Raw genomic sequence first — 21,931 nt, 5'->3', positions numbered from 1 at the left:
ATTTTACATTGATCAAAATACATTTCAATCAGTTTCTACTGGATTGCCTCACACGCCGCAACAATTTTGATACCAAATTTACCAACGCCATATTGTTCAAGCAGCAACTGTGCAACCACACCTCACTGAACCTTGAACCCCGACAAACACCCGTCGGCACTTTCCCACACTTTCCCTTTTCCTCTCCGTCTGTCCCGCTCGTCTCGTTCAAAAAAAAAAAAAAAAAAAAATCTTCAAGGTTCATCTCAGTTCACCAGAGCTGGAACGTTGCGTCCGTCTTTGAAGAATGCAGAGGATTATCATATTGTTGCTTTGTTCTTGGGTGTTTTCATTGGCTTTGGTTTGTCCCGCTGCTGCAAATCAGAGGCAACGAGGCGGAAAAAGGTTCTGCGACCAGTCGGGAAGCCTTGTTGTGCAGGTAATGTGGGCTGACGTCATTGGGTGAACCTGCATGATCTAATGTGATTTTTCTGAGAGCGCTATTGCAAAAAAATAAATAAATAATAATAATATGACGCAATAATCTGGATTTAAATTAAACAAATCACACACTCACTTTGCGTACTGGCCTTCATTCAAATGTATCCATTCATCTCTAAGGAATGAAGGACAATGTAAAAAGAAATAAAAATAGTGACATCCCCAAAAATTGTCCTACAGTTCAGATTTAAAATATATGAAAATTAATTGCCAATAAATTACGTGAATGATTGGATTCAATTTGACACAAGCATATATTCTTTATCCTCTGCGGAGAACGGCTAATAATGCTGGCATAGTGAGAAGCCGAGAGAGGTTCTTAGTCTGCATGGGAGAAAGTATGAAAAAAAATCATTAATTTAGATATAATCATACCATTAGTGTTTTTTAAGGAAGTTTTTTAGGAAGTGTAATAATGAATTTCCCCTCGTGTTGCAGTTTTGGGAATCTGGAAGTGATTAATGGCATTTCCAATGTTGTGCTTTCTACATTTCTGCATGCAGGTGTACCTAATAAAATGTCTCCTACAAAATCAAGCAGTGCGGAATGGAAAAACAAGCCTTTTTTTTTTGGACAAGTTTCACAAAAGCTCAATTTTGAAATGACACACACTTCATATTACACAGTGACATTTCTCTCTCCCATTCTCAGTGCCGATTTCATGTCTACGCTCCTTGTGACAAATAGAGTTGCTAGTGAGCCTGACATAACACTTGAACAGCAGACACAGGTGCAATGTATCACTTTGCGCTCTGATTACCGAGCCGTGATTCATCGGAGTTGGGTCAAGCCGTGTTGAAGTGTTTGCTTGTGTTTATTGACCCACAATCAAACTGTGTGTGTGTGTGTGTGTGTCCTTGCAGAAGTGCAGTTCAGGCTACTACAAGGAGTGGAGCGGGCCCCGCCGAGGTCAGTGTGTACCATGCAGCTGCAACGGACTGTCCGACCAGTGTGATGAGCTCACGGGGAAATGTGTGGTTTGTACATGCGAGGTCACACATATTTCTACACTAGCGTTTGGAAGATTACGGAGGAGATGTAATCGGTAACAGTTGCAAGTTATTCTGTTAAAAATGTAATAATCGTCAGATTCCGCTTATCCGCAGGACAAATCAGGGTAAAGTCCTAACCTTTTCTTCCAAAGGCTTGGTTCAATATGTATTTTATTTCATTAATACGTTCCATCACTACACCTGACAAGGCATCCACTCAACATAGTGTCACGATTGCAATTGTTTCTCAAAGTCATATAACTACTTACTTTGGATTACTTTTTTTCCAGTTTGACTAAACGCTCATAATTTTATTTATTTATATTTTTTAAGTCATGACAGGGTTGAAAAACTGTCTGCAATACTCAAGACTACCGTGCATGGTGGATTATAATTTATACAGATTCTACATTTTATTATGTTTCTTTATTTCACTATAGTTAAAGGCAAAGTCAACACAAAATATTCTTTATTATATTTTAGAATATTTATTATTATTATTTTTACATGAATATGTTCCACGTAACTCAACTTGTCGAAAAATGGTATTGTGATTAATATTGCGTTTGTGGAATATGAATTAAGCAGTAAAATCGAACTGTTTTTAGGCATGTTCCACGGCGGCCATTTTGTCAATATCTGTCGACTGAAAATTACATCTCAGTTGGTCAGGCCACAGAGAATGACCAATCACGGCTCACCTGTCTTCTGAAGCCGAGCCATGATTGGTCGTTTGCTGAACCCTGAGCAACTGTGATGTCATTTTCAGTTGACAGAAGTGACAAAATGGCCACCACCCAACCTAAACGGGTGGATTTTACTGCTTAACTCATATTCCACAAACCCAGTATTAATCTAAATCTCACGTTTATGCTTGTGAAGGTGCAAAGAATTTCTTTTTTTTTTTAAGTGTTAACCAGTGGTTCTATTGGAGTCTTATTTCACTGCACTGCTTCAGCCTGAAGACACAGATCTATCACAAGGCTAATATTCCAATGGGTGATCTACAGTTTTTATGGTTTCTCCAGGCGAGCAAGAGGTACAAAACACGATGGAAAGGAATTTATCATTTAGCCTGAGATAAACATTTCAGGGTTATAAAACACACAGTCTTAAAGAGACAATAAGCGGGAATGCTGGTCTGCTCACTGCACAAAAACAATATGAAAGACTACACCGTTTTAAACTTCAGTAACTATATTTAATTATTTTACTGTTAAAAAGGCACTATAGTAAACCACCCTTCATCACGGGCCGCTGCGGGTTTGCAGTCCTGCTATTCACCGATTTTTGTTTTTTTTTTATTGGGGGGGGGGTAGTTATGATGCGGTCTATGTTATTTGCATACTTTATGTGTCGGTGAGTAGGTCTAATAAGTACTCCCTTTTAAAATCGATGCAGCGCCATGTGTCACCATGTTGTTGTCATGTAAACAACCTCCAGAACTGTCAGTTCCACTCGGCGGGCGACCACTGCGAGCGATGCCAGGAGGGTTACCATGGCGACCCCGCCCAAAAAACCTGCCGCGCTTGCCCGTGTCCCTTCACGTGGAACAAGTGAGTCAGTTCTCGCCAAAGCTAAGCTTCCTGCTTTGCACTTTATGAGTTTCTAATCCCGCATCTTTTCTTGTCCAAGTCGGGCTTTGGCGTGCTTGAACGTTGGCTCAGGGGTGGTCGAGTGTTTGTGCAAACGCGGCTATGCGGGATCCAGATGTGAGAGGTTTGTCGCACCGTGTTATCATTCATTGACATAGTCTGCCAACAAATGAACCCAGTCTTTGTTCTTGGCTCTTTTCCCGCCTTGAAGATGTGCATTTGGTTACTATGGCGACCCTGCAGCGCACGGTGGCAGCTGCAAGCCATGCGAATGCGACAAAGACGGCGATGGGAATATTTGTCATTCGCTGACCGGAGGTAAACGAATTTGACAACAAGAAAGTAGAGCAAATACCTCTATTAAAGATTGTGCAATCCTGGCAGACTCTATTTTGCCACTGAAGAAATACGACAAACTACGACCTAACTATTTTCACAACTGCGACAAGTGTTCCTAAATAAACTAACCAAATATACTAAATTGATATTAAGATATTGGCAAAGACCACTATTCCAACCACTTTTATGCGCCACAGTGCGCTATGTGAACGTTCAAAAAGCCACATGCAATGCAGTGTTTTACCTGAGGATGGCGCCACTCAGACAGCTTTTGTTCCCAAATCAAGATTTCAACAAACGTACGTTAAAATGTCAAAAATAATGACAAGGACATGAAGACACCAGTTTATGTAGTTCATCAGCAAAAAACAGCCTCCACAAGTACCCAACACCTTAAAATAAGGCCAGTATCGGCATGACACAGATGGATATTTTGAAAAATAGGTGTGAGGAGCACTTCCACAGTGAGCTTCTTCCAATCTCTCCCTAAGCACCAAGGTTTAACAGTGGACCACTTAAGTAGCATTGAAGCCTCTCCTTGTGATCCCATACAGCCTTGAAGTGCTGCACTGAAGCTTTGCTTCTCCGCTTGAGGGCCAACGAGGGCGACCTGCGTGGGCTGACTCACATCTCTGCATATGTTTCAACACCGATCCACCCTCAGGGGGTCGTCTCTGATGCCGAGGTACCGGTGTGACCCAGACACACCTGCACATTCAGAGACCGCGGTGGCCTCAAAGGACTTTTTTTTTTTTTTTTTAATTGCTGTTTCTCTTCAGAGAGGAGTGAAGACTTACCGCGGTGACAGGAGAAATCTGCATTTAAAGGCTGAGCAGCTGGAAGAAGACGTGAACACGATCAGAGACGACATGGACCATCTTACACACAAGGTAAACGTCCTGCACCCCGCAGTAGAAGTGGTCAGAAGGAGTCGAAATATTTTTAGCCATTTCACATGCTTTAAACATTAAACAAGTGTAATTCATCACACATAAAACAGAAGCATAACGTGTACAGAAAATTCAATGCATATTATAGTGTTGGTGGCAAGTGGCATTGGCGAGTCTACGTGTGACTGACTGGGTGTAAGATGTGGCACACAGCAGCTAAATTCTGACTTTCCAGCACATTGGTGCCTTGAGATGTTTGCCGTTCGGGTGATTTCCCCCCCCGTCAATTGTTAACTAAAATTTGAAAAAAGATTTTAAAAAAAATAAATAATAAATGACACTAAGGTGGAAGTGAAATCAATTTGTCTGAACACGCAGGGTGACAGATTATCAAGATTTCTTTACAAAAGTCTTCAAGCTTATTAATACTCATTCCAGTTGAAATATCAAACATGTGTGCATTTAAAACAAACTGTTTTGCCTTGTAAAGCTTAATGCAAACAAACAATTCAAATGCCATAGATGGGCTAACAAATAGAGCCTATGTGGTGGTATTACAGCACTAAAGCAATAGACTTTTCAACGCAAGCAGTGCATCAGTAAATATAGCCTTGGGAAACACTTGTACAGCGTATATTGTTTGATCTAGTGAATTTGATGTACCGCCCAAAACACAACCATCCCCCAGCCAAAAGTAGGGTTACACTGTATTTCTTTACGTTAACCAATCGGTTAGAGCACAGGGAAGTAACACTTCTCGTCCCTTAGCTAATATATTTTGCGTGGGAACTTGGTAGCTACGCCTCTGTGCTTCAACAAAATAAAAATAATAATCTGAATGTGAATACATACTAGCATACTTTACTAGCTAGCCACGTCTCACGCAAAATGGGTCTGCAAGCCATTCCGGAACCCAATCCACCAGTTGAGAACCATCGCTGTGTACTGTAAACTCCATAAAAAAAAAAATCTCTGATATAAGGGATGCCAATGATGTACAGTGTTTTTTGGACAGGCCCTTCAAATGTCTTCCAGTGTGGATGAGGCCCATCAGAGTCTCAAAGGACCAAAAACAGAGGCCAAGGCTTTACTCAGCCACGCTGAGTCGGTCCTGGCGTCCTTACGAGGTAAGTCGTTAAGCGCATCACATCATGGCACAGACGGATCACGTATACATGTACTATTGTTGTTTGTCAGATTTAATAAAGCGGCCGAGCAAGGCTGCAGATGCAATCAGATTCGACAAAAAGGACAAGGCGACCATGATGGAAGAGGCTCACCGGCTCGTGGAGGAAATGAGTTGCCGTGTCTGCGCAGAGGCGACGGCCAGGGGCCAAACCCGCGGCCAGATGATGAAGATGGCGGAAAAATGTGATGTTTATTGCTTTTGCACAAACCATATGCAACATTTAAATGCAAATAAGACTAATTTAAAAAGTGTTAGGATAAGGGCATGTAAAAAGAAAAGCCAAACCTCAGCTTCCTAGGTCAGACATCCATTTTAAAGCTGATGTTTAATAATCATTTATTAAAGTCTGAAGTGAATAAATTGAAAAATGTGGAAGGGAGCGTATTGATTTTATCTTTGAACTCAGGAGTTTCATCCATCTCGAGTCAGATAACGCAAAAGAAATATGGAAAAAAGTGGTTCTGTAGAAATAGTAGGTCGATACGCTTGCGCCTGATAAATTTGGTCTAAAATTAGACATAGACATAATAATCCCAATAGATAATAATAAAAGAAAAATGTTTTTGCATTCTTAATGAAAATAATTAAAAAAAATAGATAACAAAACAATGATTAAACAGCACCAGTAATAATACTGTAATACAAAATACCCCACTTAGGGATATGGAAAGAAGAAATACATTTCCACACACTTGCATTTTTCTTTAGTTGGGAAGAAGTGTGTGGACTTGATTGAGGATGACATCTTCTCTGTAGCGACGAGCGTTAACGTGTAGTTTAAGTTGCCGCACTTGCAAGCTTATGAGTGAAAATGTGATTAAAAAATGCAAAGGAAAGAAATAAAAGGGATCTGCAGAAGTAAAAACAAAATAATGGTGAACATTTTTCAAGACTCAGAACAACATAGATAAACAGGTGACATGATTATTATTCTTTTTTTAGGAAAGTAGAAAATATAAATAAAACCAACAGTTGTTTCAGTTGTTAATAGTAATTATTAAAAGTTTTGCACAACAAACACACATGCCAGTGCCTCGCTTTTAGCTTTAATGCTAAACTAATCTTAGGTTGTTGAAGAACACTCCGAAATTGCTTGACAATTATTTCATATTCACAGAATAGCAATCTAACTCTCAGATTAAAACCTTTGCGACCACTTAAAGAAAAAAATGTCTATGTCCTCCTCAGTGCTTGACGGCGTAACCAAAATGGCGGTTTTGAGACCCAGCCAGCAAACTCTGAACCAGACTGCAGACTTTCTGATCGCGTCACGGGCTCTTCTCAGACACTTGACTGAGCTTCTGTCAGGTGCAAAGGTCGCAGTTAGAAAAGCGAGATGGCTTAATTTGAAGAGTACTTCCACCCTGCGACATCTGCAGGTAAGGATAAAAAAAGTATCCATCGGATGTATGTATTGCCTTCACCAATATTATGCTTTCATTTTTATTTTAAAACGTGGTTAACTCCCATTATTTGTTGTTGATTGGTGCATTATTCCTGCTTCAATACACAAATGTTTATAATTCACTGTAACTCTATGCAACACAAACAAACCGCCTTCACTTGAAGCTCATCAGTAGTATTAGCTAGCATACTAGCCTAAATAGCATGCTAGCGCAAACACATGACGTCACAGATGGACAAACAAAGTACACAAGTACATTACTTGTAATGGCAAAGTTGACTGGCATAGAGAAGCAGAAACATTTTCACGTTCACTTTTGATCGCGAGCTCAAGAACGAAACTGGAAAGCTCACATGCAGATCGAAAAATAAAAAAACACTACCTCTCGGAGTTGTGCATTCGCGTCTTCATCATTGGATGTCGCCATCGCCGTTGTTTTGCAATAGCATCGCGCCATTCGATTCCATTTTTTTACTCCACCTCCGGGTTACGATTGGACAGTAAACAACCAATCAGAATCAGCCCTAGGGTCCCACTCCTGATTGGTTAAGAATTGTGGCACAATAGTCACGCCTGCATCGCAAGCGTAAATCAGCGTTTTGTACGGGTTGAGGAGAAAGAGGTCGTAAGCATAAAACGTATTTTGTGCGAACACTCGGGGGTCTTTTACACGCGAAACGCATTTTTGACATTACGCTTACATAATTGTGGCATAAGTCTAACGCTAAAATATACAGGTAGATAAGACCCACAGGACACCGTGTCGTGTTGGGAACGCCCTCATTCTAACTAATTCATTGGTCGACTAAACGCTGACAGGAACACCCAGTGGCTGGTCTTGTGTCCTGACAGGAACGCCCCTTCTTGAAAAATGGCGGAGTATGCAAATTCACTATTGCTGAATTGCGAGTATTTTTGGCCGAACTTTTGTTAAAATACGAGTTGTTTCGTAGTTGATTTTTTTTATTGTGATGAGAGCCAAAATACAATACAATACAATCAATACAATACATGTGTGTTTCCTGACTTGACAGCATGATCACTATCAAACTACAACGGAGACACATTCCCTCCGTGCAGTGATTGAAAGCGCAAGAAGACATCAGTTAGAAAACATCTCCGTCATTTTCTTAAAGCTGCAGGACGCCAAAAATGTGAGTGGCGGGTCTCTTTACTCGTCAAATTTGCTTTGGTTCAGTTTGACACCGTTTTCTGCCTTCGCGCGGCAGGGCTTTGAGAAGGACGGGGCTCGGTTAGACGGCGCCAAGCAGCAGCTGCGCAAGACGATTGATAACATCTACCATATTTTGGCCAAGGCGGAGATCATCCCTGAGGCTGAGGAGCATGCGCGGGAGCTCAGCACATTGGCCACAGACATACAAAAGTGGGTGAAAACCTTTTTTTTTTTTTCAAATATATTGCACACACATTTACTGGTAGTTTTAATTTAATGAAAACAAGTTGACTAACTGAGCTAGTGAGAACTGGAGCAGGATAACTCAGTTTTTATCATTCTATAGGAGAGTGATTTAGAGTTTTATATACGCAGTGAAATGTCTTTAGGTGTTGCTAATAAAGATGTAGAAGAAATAAAAAATCAGTTTTGATTTAGAAGATGTGAGCACGAAACGAGTGGGCAAGTGAGGCAGTAGCGCCCCCTGTTGCCTCCTCTCCTACATGTGAAGAGTAAATACGGTAAATAAATAACTCATTGATTATGTGTAGGGCTCAGCTTGTGAAGGCAGAAAGCAGGTGAGCTGTGATTGGTCCTTACCTAACCTAACTGTGATGTCACTTTCATTGGACCGTAAGTGGCAAAATGGCCGCCACCTCGGATGGATAAAAGCAGGTGGATTTTGCTGCTTAATTCATATTCCATAAACACGATATTAATCAAAATGCCGTTTGGTGAGGACACATTGAACATGTTGTAAAGAATATTTAATATTTTTAACCTGACTGAAATCAATAAATTCTTTTTTTTTTTTTTTATAATTTAAAAAAAGGGAGGCCGTATATCAATATAAGCTCGGGGACATATTTTTATATCCAACTAAAGAGAAGTAGTTCTTCACCATTTATGAACGTCACCGCTTCTACGTATCAAATCGGCTTTTATTGTAGAGATTCACACCCCGAGCTGTTACGTATTTCGATTAGACCAATTTGACTCAAAATGTTCTTTGCTGACCACTGTGCTGGATGTCTTGACAGATTGCTTTGCACGGCAAACAGCACAAAGCAACCGAGCGAGTCCAACACGTTGAACAACGTCGCGATTGAGATGGAGCACGCGGCAAAGGCTGCGGATCGGTCCGACATGGCCGCTGACGAAGCTTTAAAGGTGAGCCAAGTGTGAGCGAATCCAATTCTGTCATTTTGCAGGAGAATTTATTTCAGGTTTTATGGCTGCACAATAATTGCTATTAACGATTTAGTGTCTGTCAACTATCACTAGCTCATTAAAAATTATAAACATAATTTAGTATATTAAAAATAGGCCATTTTTGCACTTACCTTCAAAATTACAAAAGTTGAGTCATCCCTTTCGAGTTCTAAATGGCACAGTTAATGTAAAAAAAAATGTTTAACATCGTTGTTCTATGACTGAATTAGGATGTGATGGAGGGCGGCCTGCTCTTGACGTCGGAGGCACTGAGAGATAATTCCACTCTTTTATGGACAGCGGCCAATCACACCCAGAATGACTTCAGAAGTGTGTAAAAAAAAAAAAAGCATTGTGAAGTTCTATTTAAAATGTGAAGATGATACATGATGACATTTTCTTTTTTGTCTGCCAGAGCTTTCTCAGTCACTAACCTCGCTCAGAGATGGCATGAAAAGGCGGAAAGACAAAGGAGAATCTCTACGATTTAACATCTCTACAGTGGGTGATGAAATCAAAAGCCTCAAAAGAGGTCAGTGGTTCACAGTGTGAAGTCGAGACTTTATATATTATATCATTATGATTCAGGGGGAACTTATTACACTCAAGCCACCAAGATCATGTCACAATTATCGAAATATTTTACAAAAACGCATCAGTGTTCAGAATCAATATTTATCGAATAACACGACGAAAACAATTTCAAATAAAATACATCCCACTCAGCAGAGATGTTGATTATTAAACACATTATTGCGTTCAGATCACTGAAGCGTGTTGTTGGCTGTGGCAAATTTTGCTTTGACCAACCAGTCAGAGGACACGAAGAGGCTGACATCATCGAGGACCAGCCTATGCAGATGAATTTAAGAAACAGTTGCTTGCTTTGATGAGATACTTTGTAATAACTTTGGCCACCACTAATGAATTTGAAGGATTACAGATTACATTGACATGTTGAGCCTAAAATCTGATTGGACAACAAATAAATAAATAACTAGAAATTGAGGAGATTAAACTGTTGGGACTGAATTCATAGTTTAATTGAATAAATGTTAGATTTTGGTATAATATTGAAAATTTAAGACTCTGAAATCATAATACTGAGTTTTTTGTGGGTTAATTTTACAGAGAATAAATGCCATATATGTGAAAGATTACATATATACAATATTAAATGAAAAAATGTATTCATTTGAATGAAGTCATGGTATGAGAAAAAATATGTGTAAAAACGCAGAATTTCTGGGGAGTATATGAAAAAGAAACTTGTAATTCAGGAAATAAATTCCTAATATTATTTGGAAATGTACCATTTAGCAAAAGCCGACGTCGGAATTTTTCCATTACAAAATTAATTTATAAGACTAAAACCATTCTATTGTTTGGGGAATAAAAATAATGTAATTTAACAAAAGCTGACGTCCAAAATTTGCATTACAAAACAAGTAATTGTGAAAAATGTGTTCTTTTAACAGAGCAAACCTGGAATATGATTTTTTTGGGTCCAATTTTCAAGAAAGTTATCATACAAATTCTATGGAGTGGTCACTGCTGAAATAACTGGATGGTTTTGTTTTCAATTTCAGATGACATGAATGTCCTCATACTGTCTACCAAAAGAGAAGCTTCTGCTACAAATGACACTGTCACTGATGTCACTCACAGACTGATGAATATGAGACACGAAATGGACAGAATTACTTTAAACAATAGCGCTCCGGCTTTGAATAACATTTTAAATGACGTACAACAGACCGGTAAGTTGTTTTTAAAAACAAAAAAAACAAAACTTTAATGAAGTACTCACTAAAAATGTAAATGGATAACAGTATCATCCAAAGGATCGTCACTCCTTGATTAATTAAAAATTTTTTTCTTTTTTTAGGGGTTGGGTGTGGGAAATGCATATTGGAGGTTCACTAAAAAAAAAAAAAATTCAGAATTTTTAGGATTTGTAAAGTGAATCTTTGTGAATTTTCACTATTCGCGTGCTGGCTCGGTCCCCATATAGTTTTAAATTGTAATATCACAATTTACCACTAGATGGTGCAAATGGCTTAGTTGCTTTTCACAGAGTCTCATGGTGTATTTCAGTGAGGAGTTTGGACTGGGAGCTCCCGGTGGTGAGAGACAAGCTCGCCCAAGTGGAGGCCCTGGGAAAATCGCACCCAACGAGAGGCAACATGAGAGAATACATCAGCAGGATTAAAGACCTGGTTCAGGAGACAAGAAGCTATCTTAACATGGTGACGTATTGTGACGCATGTTTTCATTTTTTGGGGGGGAGCAGTATAGCAATTGTAGCTTGACCTGTCGATCAGTTTAATTTTGTCGGAGATTGTCATGTTGATTGATTGAAATCCTAACATTGTACAACAAATAATTTGATATTCTGGAATTATTTACTTGGGAATATTTTTATGATATCACAAGTGAATAGTCATAATTTTATGAAAACACACTTATATTATGTGAAAAAAGATGAATAAAATAATAAAACGAATTACGTGGGAAAACTAACATGGAACTACTGTTCAAATATATTTAATTCATATTTATATAAAATAGTAAGATAATGAGGCAAAATGCATGCTGAAATTATATTTTTAATAAATGTAATTTTTAAGAAACTATTCATAATATTTCAAGATAAAAAAATAAAATGTGAGCATTTTGAAATAATTAATTACAAAAAATTAATATCAGTATTATAATAAAAATTTTTTTTAATGAAAATAACAAAAACTACCAATAAGTATTCAAGACTAGTAAAAAAGCAAAACAAAACAAAAAAAAACACAAAAAGACAGCAAAAGAGTTTTCACTCGAGAAGGCACCACTTCATCAACAAACTGCTCTTGTCAATGTGTGTCACGGAGTTTTCTTGTCATATTTGACAAATTTAAATTATTGTTTTGTCATCATCTTTCACAGCTCTCGCTCGCCACTCCTTTCACCGGAAAGGGTCACATTGAGCTTCGTCCGCCGAGCAACGCTGAAGACATGAAAGCCTTCACAGCCGTCGACCTCCTTCTCAGCGTGGAAAAAAAGCCAGCGGAGCGCCGAAGAAAGCGTCAGGACAAACGACGAGATGACAACATGTTTGTTCTGTACCTCGGCGGCGAGGATGTGAGTAACCTGTCGAGACGCTCGTAGGAAGTAACGAGCTACAAATACTTTGTTACTCCCCACAGCTATCGACAGCTGGACTTCAGCATAATACTTACTGGAGTGGCACAAAGCTAACGCGTCGTCTCTTCTGATTTCAGGCATCTGGTGACTACTTAGGGATGGCCATCAGGCACGGCGTGTTGATTTGTGTCTACAAGCTAGGCGGTCATGTCCACCAGGTGGAGGCTGGTCCTATAACAACGTTCACCGGCGCGCACACCTCCGCTTTGGACCGTGTTGTTTTCCACAGGTTTGTCCACGTTTAGAAAATACGGTATTCGCAAATTTACTTCTTCACTGATTTTCTTTTTTTTTTTTTAAATTGGCGGTGAACAAGCAAGTTTTTCAGACAATAATGGAGTTCAGGTTAAAAATAAAATCTGCAAATCCTGAGTGAGGGAAAAAGTGTTATTATTTCTAGTAATTAACTTACAAATTGACTTAGTATAAAATCTGGACTTGTTTAGTTGAACTCCAGAGTTCAAAATTCTGACAGGAAGATACACAGCTTAATTATATCTTCTGCCACCTCGCGGGAGTTTGTTTAATTGCTCTGACTGTCGCTTTACATTGCTGGGATAGCTTGGTGAAATATATGCATATTTATCTGTAAATAAACAATTTTCAGACTAATTAAGTGAAATTGTTTAAGTGGTTGTGAATTGCCGCTGGAATATTTTTTTTCCTGCAGAATTTACCACGACGCCGAAGTCAACATTACGGCGAACTTCACGTCAGAGCAGCCTATCGCGTACGCCCCCAAACGTCACCTTCCAAACACCCTGAGCGGCATCCTTGACCTGGATCCACAACGCACTGTTTTCTACGTGGGCGGACATCCTCAACATTTCAGCGTAAATACATCAATCAATAACAGTTATGCTTTAGTTAAAATGCAGTTTGTTAAAGTTAAACCCGTGGCCCTGTACAGGATAAAAAAAAATATTATTTAAATACAACTGAACTGCACTTTAAAAAACTGTACTCGGTTAAGCCACATTTTGCACAGCATAAAAATGTATTCATGTGATTTTTTTTTTGCCCTCCACTAGAGGCAGCCGTCATGTCCCTTTTTCATTTTTTTTTTCATTCCCCTCCGCAGCCACCCGAGGAGCTGCGCTACCCCCGGTTCCGAGGCTTCATGAAACTATTCTCCATCAACGACGAGCCACTTTGTCTTTACAACTACAAGCGCGCCGTCAACATGGAAGCCGGCATGCACGCTCTAATGTAACCGCCAAAAACACACCCTTGTAAATTTCTAAACAGTGACAGGAAAAGCCACGGGTCGTCATGCAGGTTACCCGGCGCCGAGGTGTCACATTACTACCAGGGAAGCGGCTACCGCCAGGCATTGGTGAAGGGGCCGCACATGAGAAGGAGACGCATCTTTGAATTGCACACCAACAGCCGGGAGACCGATGCCTTGTTGCTCTACATGGGCACAGAAGTAAGGCTCACGGAAGATACAAAGTACAAATATTTATTTGCGGTACTTTAAGAATTTTCAGGTTTCTAGACGTTATTTGAGTACAGTAACGTTCCCGTAGACATAAAAAGCAGGATTATAGAGGAGTTAACAATGGGTAATATTTTGCAAGAACAAGGTTTACATGGAAAGAAGCCACGTTGCTGTTTTCAAATTGACACTGTGTTAAACAATAGTGTGACAAATGAACAAAATTGAGACGAAAAAAAAAAAAACGGAACATGCGATGGTGTTGCATTTGATTTATTTTCTGATACGTTTTTGCTTTTACCTCCAACATTTGAAAACATCTGTATTTTCCGCTCCTGATTTAGTCCAAATACGTCGGCAAACGAAAAAGGACAATTTCCGAGTGTAAAGACTTTTTCCACCTCTGTGTACTGCTTCTCTTTTAATCCACGGCAGGAGGCGTTTTGGTGCTTGCTGGTGGAACAAGGCCACCTGGTGCTTCAAGGTCAACACGGGGAGATGAAGCACCAAGCTCGGGGGGCTGAAAAAATGTATCTTTTTGTAAGTTATCACAAAAGAAAAAAAAAACCCTCTTGTGCCCAAATATCATCAACTGTGTCCTTCCAGGACAAGCACTTCGCCATCACCGTTGATGACACGATCAAGGTCCGCTACGAAGACAAGCACATCTCCATCAAGCACGTTCACACTCCTTATAAAAGCTTTTTCATAGGGGGTGTGCCTCAGCACATTAGAACCAGGTAAAAAAATATTTTTTATCTGTGAATAAATTGATAAAAATGAAAACGAATGAATTAAATGATAAATAACATATTTGGTCATAAGGTATCATCTGTGAATTTTTAGAATGTAAATTACAATTCTGTCAATTACGCTGGAGAAACAAAACATTCCTTTCCTCAGAATTGTCTGATTAGATCAGGCGTATGGGTTCTTTTCAAAATTCCTCAGACACGACATCAGCGCTCCGCCGCTGAGAGGCTGCGTGGATCATGTGAGCGCCGATGGCCAAATTGTGGAGTACAACACGACAGTTGGCGTCAGTCATGCTTGTCCCTTTGGACTCCTGGTAAACAAGCTACCGTTGTTTTTGCACAATTGATGAAACGTTGCCGCAATATGCCCAACACTCATCATCCACTGACAACTTGTGGAAGATCCCATGTCACACCAATGGCAATGAATACACAACTGCGGCAAAGGGGAGACTGTGGAGTGCCTGTTTTTTACTAAGGAGACAAATTTTACCCAGGAGGGGACAGAAGGCAGAGAGAAAATTCAGAGGTAGCGCAAACTGGAGTAATTATATTGAGTAAGGATATCCTTGTTTTTATGAGATGAAACCGCGGGCAGCAAGAAAATGGAGCTCTCCAGCAAAGTTGAGACTGTGGACTCTCTTGGGGTATGAGACCATGTGAAAAAACATGCCAATGTTAGATGACCTATACATACTTAGCTCTCTGACTCTGGAGTATTAGCACTCCATAGTCTCCACTTTACTGCAGCACTCTGTTTTGCCCTTAGTCTCGTCTTGGATGAAACACTTTTTTTTTCCGACAATCACATTCCAAGTAGTGAAAGTATGACACGGCACGGACGTTTTCCTTTATTTTTGGTGCTGTAGTTGTTTGTTATGATGTGTGGTGTATTTCACAATTTTACTACAGTGCTAGGACGTGCAAGTGGATAATTGACCACCAAAACCCGGGTGGCAAAAAGCATGCACGACAAAACAAAACCAACAACTTGATATCCCGTTTTTGGTCCTTGATGTAGGGGGTTCGTAAAGCCACTTTGCATTCGCCTCTTTCTGCTGACTGGCTTTTTGCGCCGACCCAACCGCGATTGGCTCTGGGATTCAGGAGCACGTACAAAGACGGCGTCATTCTCAAGAGCAACTCTCAGGTAAAAAACCTTGGCAAAACAAAATAAAAGAATAAAGTAAAAATGTCTAATCAATAAAACAAAAGTCTCCTCTTTTCCTCCAGATGAGTGCTTTCCTGTGTTTTTTCCGCAGAGCCCCTCCTTAGGTCACATTTCCCTGGCCGATGGCTTCCTCCAACTTAGCGTGGGTCATCACAATGTGACATCATCGGAAAGATACGACGACGGAAGATGGCACTACCTGTGTGTGGCGCAGACGCCGAGGTACTCCTTATAATTCTCAATCGACTGATATGTGCTGGAGGAGTCCGAATTTGAGAAATCTTGACCTGTGATCATTTCTGGCAGAGGATTGTTGACTCTACTGCATTTATTCAAAGGGATGATTTTATCTGCAAAGAGACTGAGGTCAGTAAAAAAAATGCAGCGCTGCAGCAAAGTGGAGATTTTGGAGTGTCTGTATGGATTTAGGAGACAGATTTGATTTGAGAGGAGACAGAGGGCAGAAAGAAAATGAAGCAGTGCAGTCAATTGGAGACTAGAGCACCTGTATTAATGAACAAAACAGACAACAGCAAGAAAAATGAGCGCTGCAGCTCAGAGAAGACTGTGGAGTCCCTGTATTTATTAAGTAGGCCTTTTTTTTTATCCAAGATGAGACTAAGGGCATCAAGAAAACAAAGCGCTGTCACAAAGTTGAGACTCCAGCGTGCATGCATTCATTAAGAAGACACTTTTCATCTGGGAGGGTATCAAGAAAAAGATGCGCTGCAGCCAAGTGGAGATTGTGGAGTCTTTAGATTTACTAAAGAGACACATTTATTCCGAGAGAAGATTGAGGGCAGCGGATTAATATATTTATTATGTCTCTATTGGATTTTATATTTACATTTTATCTGAAAGGAGACTGCGGGCAGCAAGAAAAAGGAGCGCTGCAGCCTAGTGGAGACTGTGGAGTACCTGTTTTTACGAAGGAGCGTAGAATGTGGCCATCAGTCAAAAGGAATTGTAGCATCATAGTGGATACTGTGAAAATGTTATGATTAATTACTACAACTTTTTATCCGGGGGGAGACTGAGGGCATAGAAGTAATTCAAGTCTGCAGCATATGAACAAGATTCAATTGACGAATGCTTCCATGTTGTCAGGCTGGAGGTCCAAGTCGACAACGTAGATGTTGTCCTACACGCACTAAATCGGGAGCAAGAGCTGAACCAAGAAGGGGAATTCAAAGTCTGCATCGCCAACCTTTACTTCAGGTTCGGGCTCTTTGTCATCGACACTCTTAAAACTACTGGGTTACAAATAACCCAAATTGGCTAACCCAACGAAGGGTCCAAAAGGGAGTGAGCTAATGCTGGGTTATTTCTACCCAGCACATTGGGAAGAATAGTTGACCAGTCTTCAACCCAATTTGCTGGATCAAAAATAATTAACCCAAGTTGGGCGAGAGTAACCCAATCGGATCAATACCCACGGCTACCCAAGCAAGTGGGTTAGAAAAACAACCCAATTTCTTAGCGCGTAATATCGACTGCTTTGTCTTTCTATTCCAATTAGAGTTGGTAAAAATCCATAACTTGACATAGGTCGACGCAGAGCTTTGTGCCCGTGGATCTGAATTCTTTGCCGCCTACCGGAGGTGCCACCCTGGGTCAATGCCGTCTCAGCTCACCCACGCAAACTGGACGCTTACCCACAGACATGAGCAGACAGCTCCAAGAGCTCAAACAAGTATGTCCTTTCATTTTTGGGTTCAATTGTACCAACACGGGGAAGTGTTGCAGTTTTTTTTTTTTTTTCATCCGCAGTTTGAACTGCAGTTGTCTGACGTTTCAAGTGGACATATAATAGAACATTTTTATTGTTTGCATACAAAAGGTTGTTGTCTGCCCACACATCAAGTGGAAAATTTAACAACCAAGTTTTTTTTTTCTTCAAAATTCATCCTACAATAGTACCCTGAAAAAAATTAATGGAAAATATTATTTTTTTTTCTAATTATGAACTGTTGCAAATATCAGTTAGTGTGGGCAAAAATACTTCAAACTTCTGTTAGACTGGAGGGATGGGCGAGTATCGTTTCCAGGTATCGGTATTGATTTTGGCCTTATTTTAAGCTACGGGTACTCATGGGGGCTTTTGATACCAACTATGATAGGTGAGGCCCAAAAAAATATCTGACAACGAGTAAATTCTCCTTGGTTGATGCTGTGACAGTTTGTGACATCGGGGGAATAATCAGCTACTTCAGAAAGAAAGGTCTTTCTTCAAAAATCTTTGTCAATGTGTTAAATGAAATGTTATCGATCAAAAAGTATTAGTATCGGTACTCTGAATCGTGAGTACTCAGAGTGAATACTTGTACTGGTATTGGGTTGAAAAAAAAAAGTGGTATCAAACATGCCTTCTAGAAAGCTAAAACAACATCAAGAAAAGTCTTCTACAACAAGAGAACTTTGAGTTCATCAAATTGCGCAAATATATTGACTCCCCTTTAACATGACTTTGAATGTGATTGGTAAAATCTGAACACTGTCGAATCTACAGCGACAAGAGGGTGTGCACACTTTTGCAAACACTTCTAATTTTTTTATTCTTACTTCCCCTCTCGACTATATTTATTTTTTTCATTTCTGTTTCACAGGTTATAGGTCAAACTAACGGAAAACAAAGTTTTAAAACCTCTTGTTCTCATTTGTCTCCATCTCAGCATTTCGCACACAATTTTCAGAGCTCTACACTTTGTATACACACTCGTCACTTGTGTATCGTGCCAGACCGCGGACCAAAGAGACGACGAGTGCGGACATCAGCGGGTGCCGCGCCACGGCTACGAGCTCTCGCAGGGAGACAGTTGGCTGGCGTACAAGCTGCCCCAACAGGAACTTAATTACAGGTGATGTCACATTCAAAGGTAATCCTCCCGAGGACAGGATCTGTGTGCTGTTGTGTTCATTAAGCCACGGGGCTGCTGACAGTGTGGGCTCACCTTGACCCTGAGCTGCTGTTCATTTTCCTCGCACACATCTGAGTGTATTTTTGACCCGCACCAAGAATATCCCCGTATTCAGTTTCTATGTCAAAATATGAATATTTCCACAATACGTGAATTCACAATAACAAGACTTATTGATATCGACTCAGGCCTCACTTCTCCATGGACGTCAAGACCAAGTCCTCCAAGGGTCTAATCCTCTTTGTCGAGGGCACAGGAGCGGTGCCCTTGCTAGCTCTGTACGTGACAAACGGCAAGATTAAGATGTCACTCGGGCCGAGCAGAGTCATCCACCACAAGCTGAAGACAAACGACGGACACTGGCACAGAGTAAATGGACTGCAAAGTCGGCTCAAGCGATTACAACCGAATGATGTTTGCTATTGCTAACTTTAGAGTTTGTGGTTAAAAAAAAAACTAAAAAAAATTAACTGTACGGACGGCATGTGACTTTGATAAAGTTCAAATATAACCCAGAAAATGACCTAATTTGCTCGTAGGACTACTATCAGGGACTTGACTAGCTTGCGTTTGCTATTTTTCTTCAGATAATGGATGAATGGGTTATTTCAGCAGCCTGAAAAAAAATGATAAAATAACTAAACCTTGGCCATGAAGATGATTTAATAATACGTTACTCAGCAAAGTAATATATGAAGTAGCTGCATAGCATGTGTTAGATTCTAGGTTGCTACAGCTAACAGTTAACTGACAGAAATAATAGTATTTTGGGGCGTGCAATCTTCTTAAACTGCTTAGACTACCATAACCATGATTAAGCTTAAAATTGAAAACAAAAAAGATGATGTTTTCATAATGGTACAGTATGTGGCTCTGTAATGTACTGTGTTACAATGGATAGGCGCTAACTAACTAGCATGCTAGCGCTTGTGCATCTTAATACGTACGTACGTACATATTATACAGTTGTTTTATCATTTTGTCAGCTGTAGGCCCCGAAGAAAAAGTTGGACGAACGTGAAACTTAAATAACTCATAACCCCGCGAAAATATATATATCGATGATAGCATGGCTGCAATCAAGTAGTTTGTTTGCTAACTAGACTGTAGACTGTAGTTCCTCAAAACAAGACTAAAACCCATGAGAAAATGACATCAAAAAGAATAATCTAATAAACTAATCCGCTGATTCCTCTGTTGTTTGTTTTGGCAGGTGGAGTGCAGCGTGGAGAAGAACACCTTCCATCTTCTCGTCGATGGAATCCGCCTAACCGATGGGAATTTGCCCAACGACGAGGGCATGTCCTTAAACTTCCACGGTCACGTCTACCTGGGTGGCCACCCGGGGGCAACTAAAGTCCGCGTCAAGTTTTGTCGCATATTCTGACATGTGCGCTTGTATTACATGTGGCTCATGTCCTCCCACAGGGGCCAAATATCCTCTTGAAGAGCATCTCGGGCTGTGTGCGGGACTTCAGAATGAACGATCAGCCGGTGGGCAAACCTGAGGGGGCCCGCGGGGTGTCGCCCTGCTCGGACGGGCTAATGGAGAGGGGCGTGAACTTTGGCGGCGGCTACGTCGTATTAGGTTTGATGCCGTAAATAAGGGGTGGGCAAATTTTCGTGTTCAAGAGCCACATTTAAATTGTAATTTTTGCATCATCTGGTGGCATTTTGTTGCTCTCTCTCTTTCTTTCTCTATATATTAGTCATTAGTCACCCGTTTGCCTTTATAGATGTGCCTGTGATTGGCTCCAGGTCACCCTTAACACAAGTGGTGATCAACACTTTCAAAAATATAGATTCAATGTAAATCAAAAAAATGAAATGATGAAATGGGTACCGTATGTGGCCCGTGGGTTTTAGTTTGCCCTCCTTTGCCGTAAATCTTCCTACACAGTTTACCTGACAAACAACCGCATTGAGGTCTTTATTCTTCTCCAAGATGATCTCCTTGCTGTGGGCGCTCACTTTGCGTTGACCTTCGAGCTGAGGCCTCGTCGCCTGACCGGGCTTCTCTTCCACGCGCGGGGCCGCGGAATCAGCTTCGACGTGTTCTTGATTAACAACACGGTGACCTTTCCCTCTTGGACGACGTCCCAATTAATTAAGGAAAGGGCTGTGGGGGCAGTTGAGTGACTTTGTGATCTTGCAGGTGGGCGTCACTGTGAATGATGGTGATGGTGGCGGCCGTGTCAGTGCCGCGCTGACTCCACAGAACCTCTGCGATGGGGAATTTCATGTGATTACAGGTATACTTTGGTCATGATTGTTCAGTCGCTGGTCCATTTCTCCTTGTTGCACCGCGACTCCAAATTTGGAGTTTTTGAAGTGATGAGCCGTGTAATTTTTCTTTTTCTTTGTGTTTCCGACCAAAATTTGAGGTACAGATAAAACTAAGAGAATTACTCATTTAACTTTGCCTTGGAAAAAAAATTATAGACAGGCCAGGAAAACTAGCATTGCTGTCACGATAGCTATAAATATTTAAGCAATGGAAATATGAACACACCAGAAGCAGCAGCACAATGTACATTAAATGAATGCATGAAGTAATAATGTCTCATTCATTCTACATGTTCCTTTGTTGCTCAGTATCCACAGGACAAAATCACCTCACTCTCATGGTGGATGCCGCGTCTGAAAAGAAGGAAGCATCCTTCACAGCCTTTCCCTCCTCCATGACGCGGACGTTACTTCACATTGGAGGTGCAAAATCACACTACACTTTTCACAAATAGATTAAAGGACTCTGATGTTTAATTCTTCTTATTTTTTTACAGGGACCACAGATTCACGTGATGCCCCCGTGACATCGCCGTACATGGGCTGCTTGAGAAACGTGATTATAAATGGCAGGCACGTTGCATTTGAGACGAGGGCGGTGAGGGTGATGGGCTTGGTGGATGTCAAAGCATGTCCCGCCCACTGAGAGGAGGCCATCAGTAAACAGGCAGCAAGTCATGCTGTCGGCTGTCTAGTTCGTTGTTTCCCCAAACTTTTACTAAGATGGGGCACATATTGTACATTAGAAAAATCACCCAAATCTGTGTTTTTTGAAATAATGATGGCTACACAGTATGTACCTTCTGCCTTTTAGTCGAAGAGCATTTGTTCTGGCCTATCACGGTATGTTGCTATAATACATACTATGGAAAAAAATAAATACACATTTTCT

The 21,931-nt window shown here is 40.6% G+C and overlaps 1 protein-coding gene and 1 long non-coding RNA gene across 4 annotated transcripts; one reads left to right on the top strand and one right to left on the bottom strand.

Annotated features, from left to right (window-relative positions):
* The first annotated feature begins 382 nt into the window (after positions 1-382).
* On the top strand, positions 383-21,823 carry LOC148324729 (laminin subunit alpha-3-like). Of its 3 annotated transcripts, XM_088312677.1 has the most exons (37): positions 383-418; positions 1,344-1,457; positions 2,916-3,028; positions 3,108-3,191; positions 3,279-3,385; positions 3,961-4,091; positions 4,186-4,296; positions 5,312-5,423; positions 5,494-5,667; positions 6,674-6,864; positions 7,925-8,044; positions 8,120-8,274; positions 9,105-9,234; positions 9,507-9,606; positions 9,692-9,808; positions 10,866-11,036; positions 11,374-11,525; positions 12,214-12,408; positions 12,549-12,700; positions 13,142-13,304; positions 13,553-13,680; positions 13,750-13,900; positions 14,345-14,449; positions 14,516-14,649; positions 14,861-14,978; positions 15,686-15,814; positions 15,927-16,057; positions 16,943-17,053; positions 17,384-17,528; positions 18,575-18,693; positions 18,942-19,122; positions 19,967-20,110; positions 20,182-20,341; positions 20,699-20,826; positions 20,909-21,005; positions 21,349-21,462; positions 21,537-21,823. In XM_088312677.1, exons 7-37 carry the CDS (start codon positions 4,276-4,278, stop codon positions 21,683-21,685), a joined length of 4,197 nt encoding a protein of 1,398 aa, XP_088168803.1. In that variant the 5' UTR covers positions 383-418; positions 1,344-1,457; positions 2,916-3,028; positions 3,108-3,191; positions 3,279-3,385; positions 3,961-4,091; positions 4,186-4,275; the 3' UTR covers positions 21,686-21,823. The 3 variants fall into 3 exon arrangements, with proteins under 3 accessions (XP_088168803.1, XP_088168802.1, XP_088168804.1); XM_088312676.1 differs by lacking the exons at positions 383-418; positions 1,344-1,457 and having other exon boundaries at positions 2,835-3,028; XM_088312678.1 differs by lacking the exons at positions 383-418; positions 1,344-1,457; positions 2,916-3,028; ... (1 more) ...; positions 3,279-3,385; positions 3,961-4,091 and having other exon boundaries at positions 4,184-4,296; positions 5,298-5,423.
* Positions 3,781-7,555, bottom strand: LOC148324730 (uncharacterized). Its single transcript, XR_015846283.1, has 3 exons — positions 7,273-7,555; positions 4,204-4,242; positions 3,781-4,114 (listed from the first exon to the last, which is right to left on the bottom strand). It is a non-coding gene; the product is annotated as an uncharacterized LOC148324730 (long non-coding RNA).
* Positions 21,824-21,931: the final 108 nt, after the last annotated feature.

Source organism: Idiotropiscis lumnitzeri, chromosome 13 (assembly GCF_059441095.1).
Source record: "Idiotropiscis lumnitzeri isolate Australia: NSW breed Sydney's pygmy pipehorse chromosome 13, RoL_Ilum_1.0, whole genome shotgun sequence".
Lineage (NCBI taxonomy): Eukaryota > Metazoa > Chordata > Actinopteri > Syngnathiformes > Syngnathidae > Idiotropiscis > Idiotropiscis lumnitzeri.
The sequence above is the reverse complement of the archived record's forward strand: the minus strand, read 5'-3'. Positions and strand labels throughout refer to the sequence as shown.

Coding starts and splice junctions, on each gene's coding strand:
- LOC148324729 (XM_088312676.1), top strand. CDS start 2,868: ATGCAGCGCCATGTGTCACCATGTTGTTGTCATGTAAACAACCTCCAG. Junction 6,865..7,924: donor CCACCCTGCGACATCTGCAG/GTAAGGATAAAA, acceptor CTGACTTGACAG/CATGATCACTATCAAACTAC. Junction 17,529..18,574: donor AGCTCCAAGAGCTCAAACAA/GTATGTCCTTTC, acceptor GTATCGTGCCAG/ACCGCGGACCAAAGAGACGA.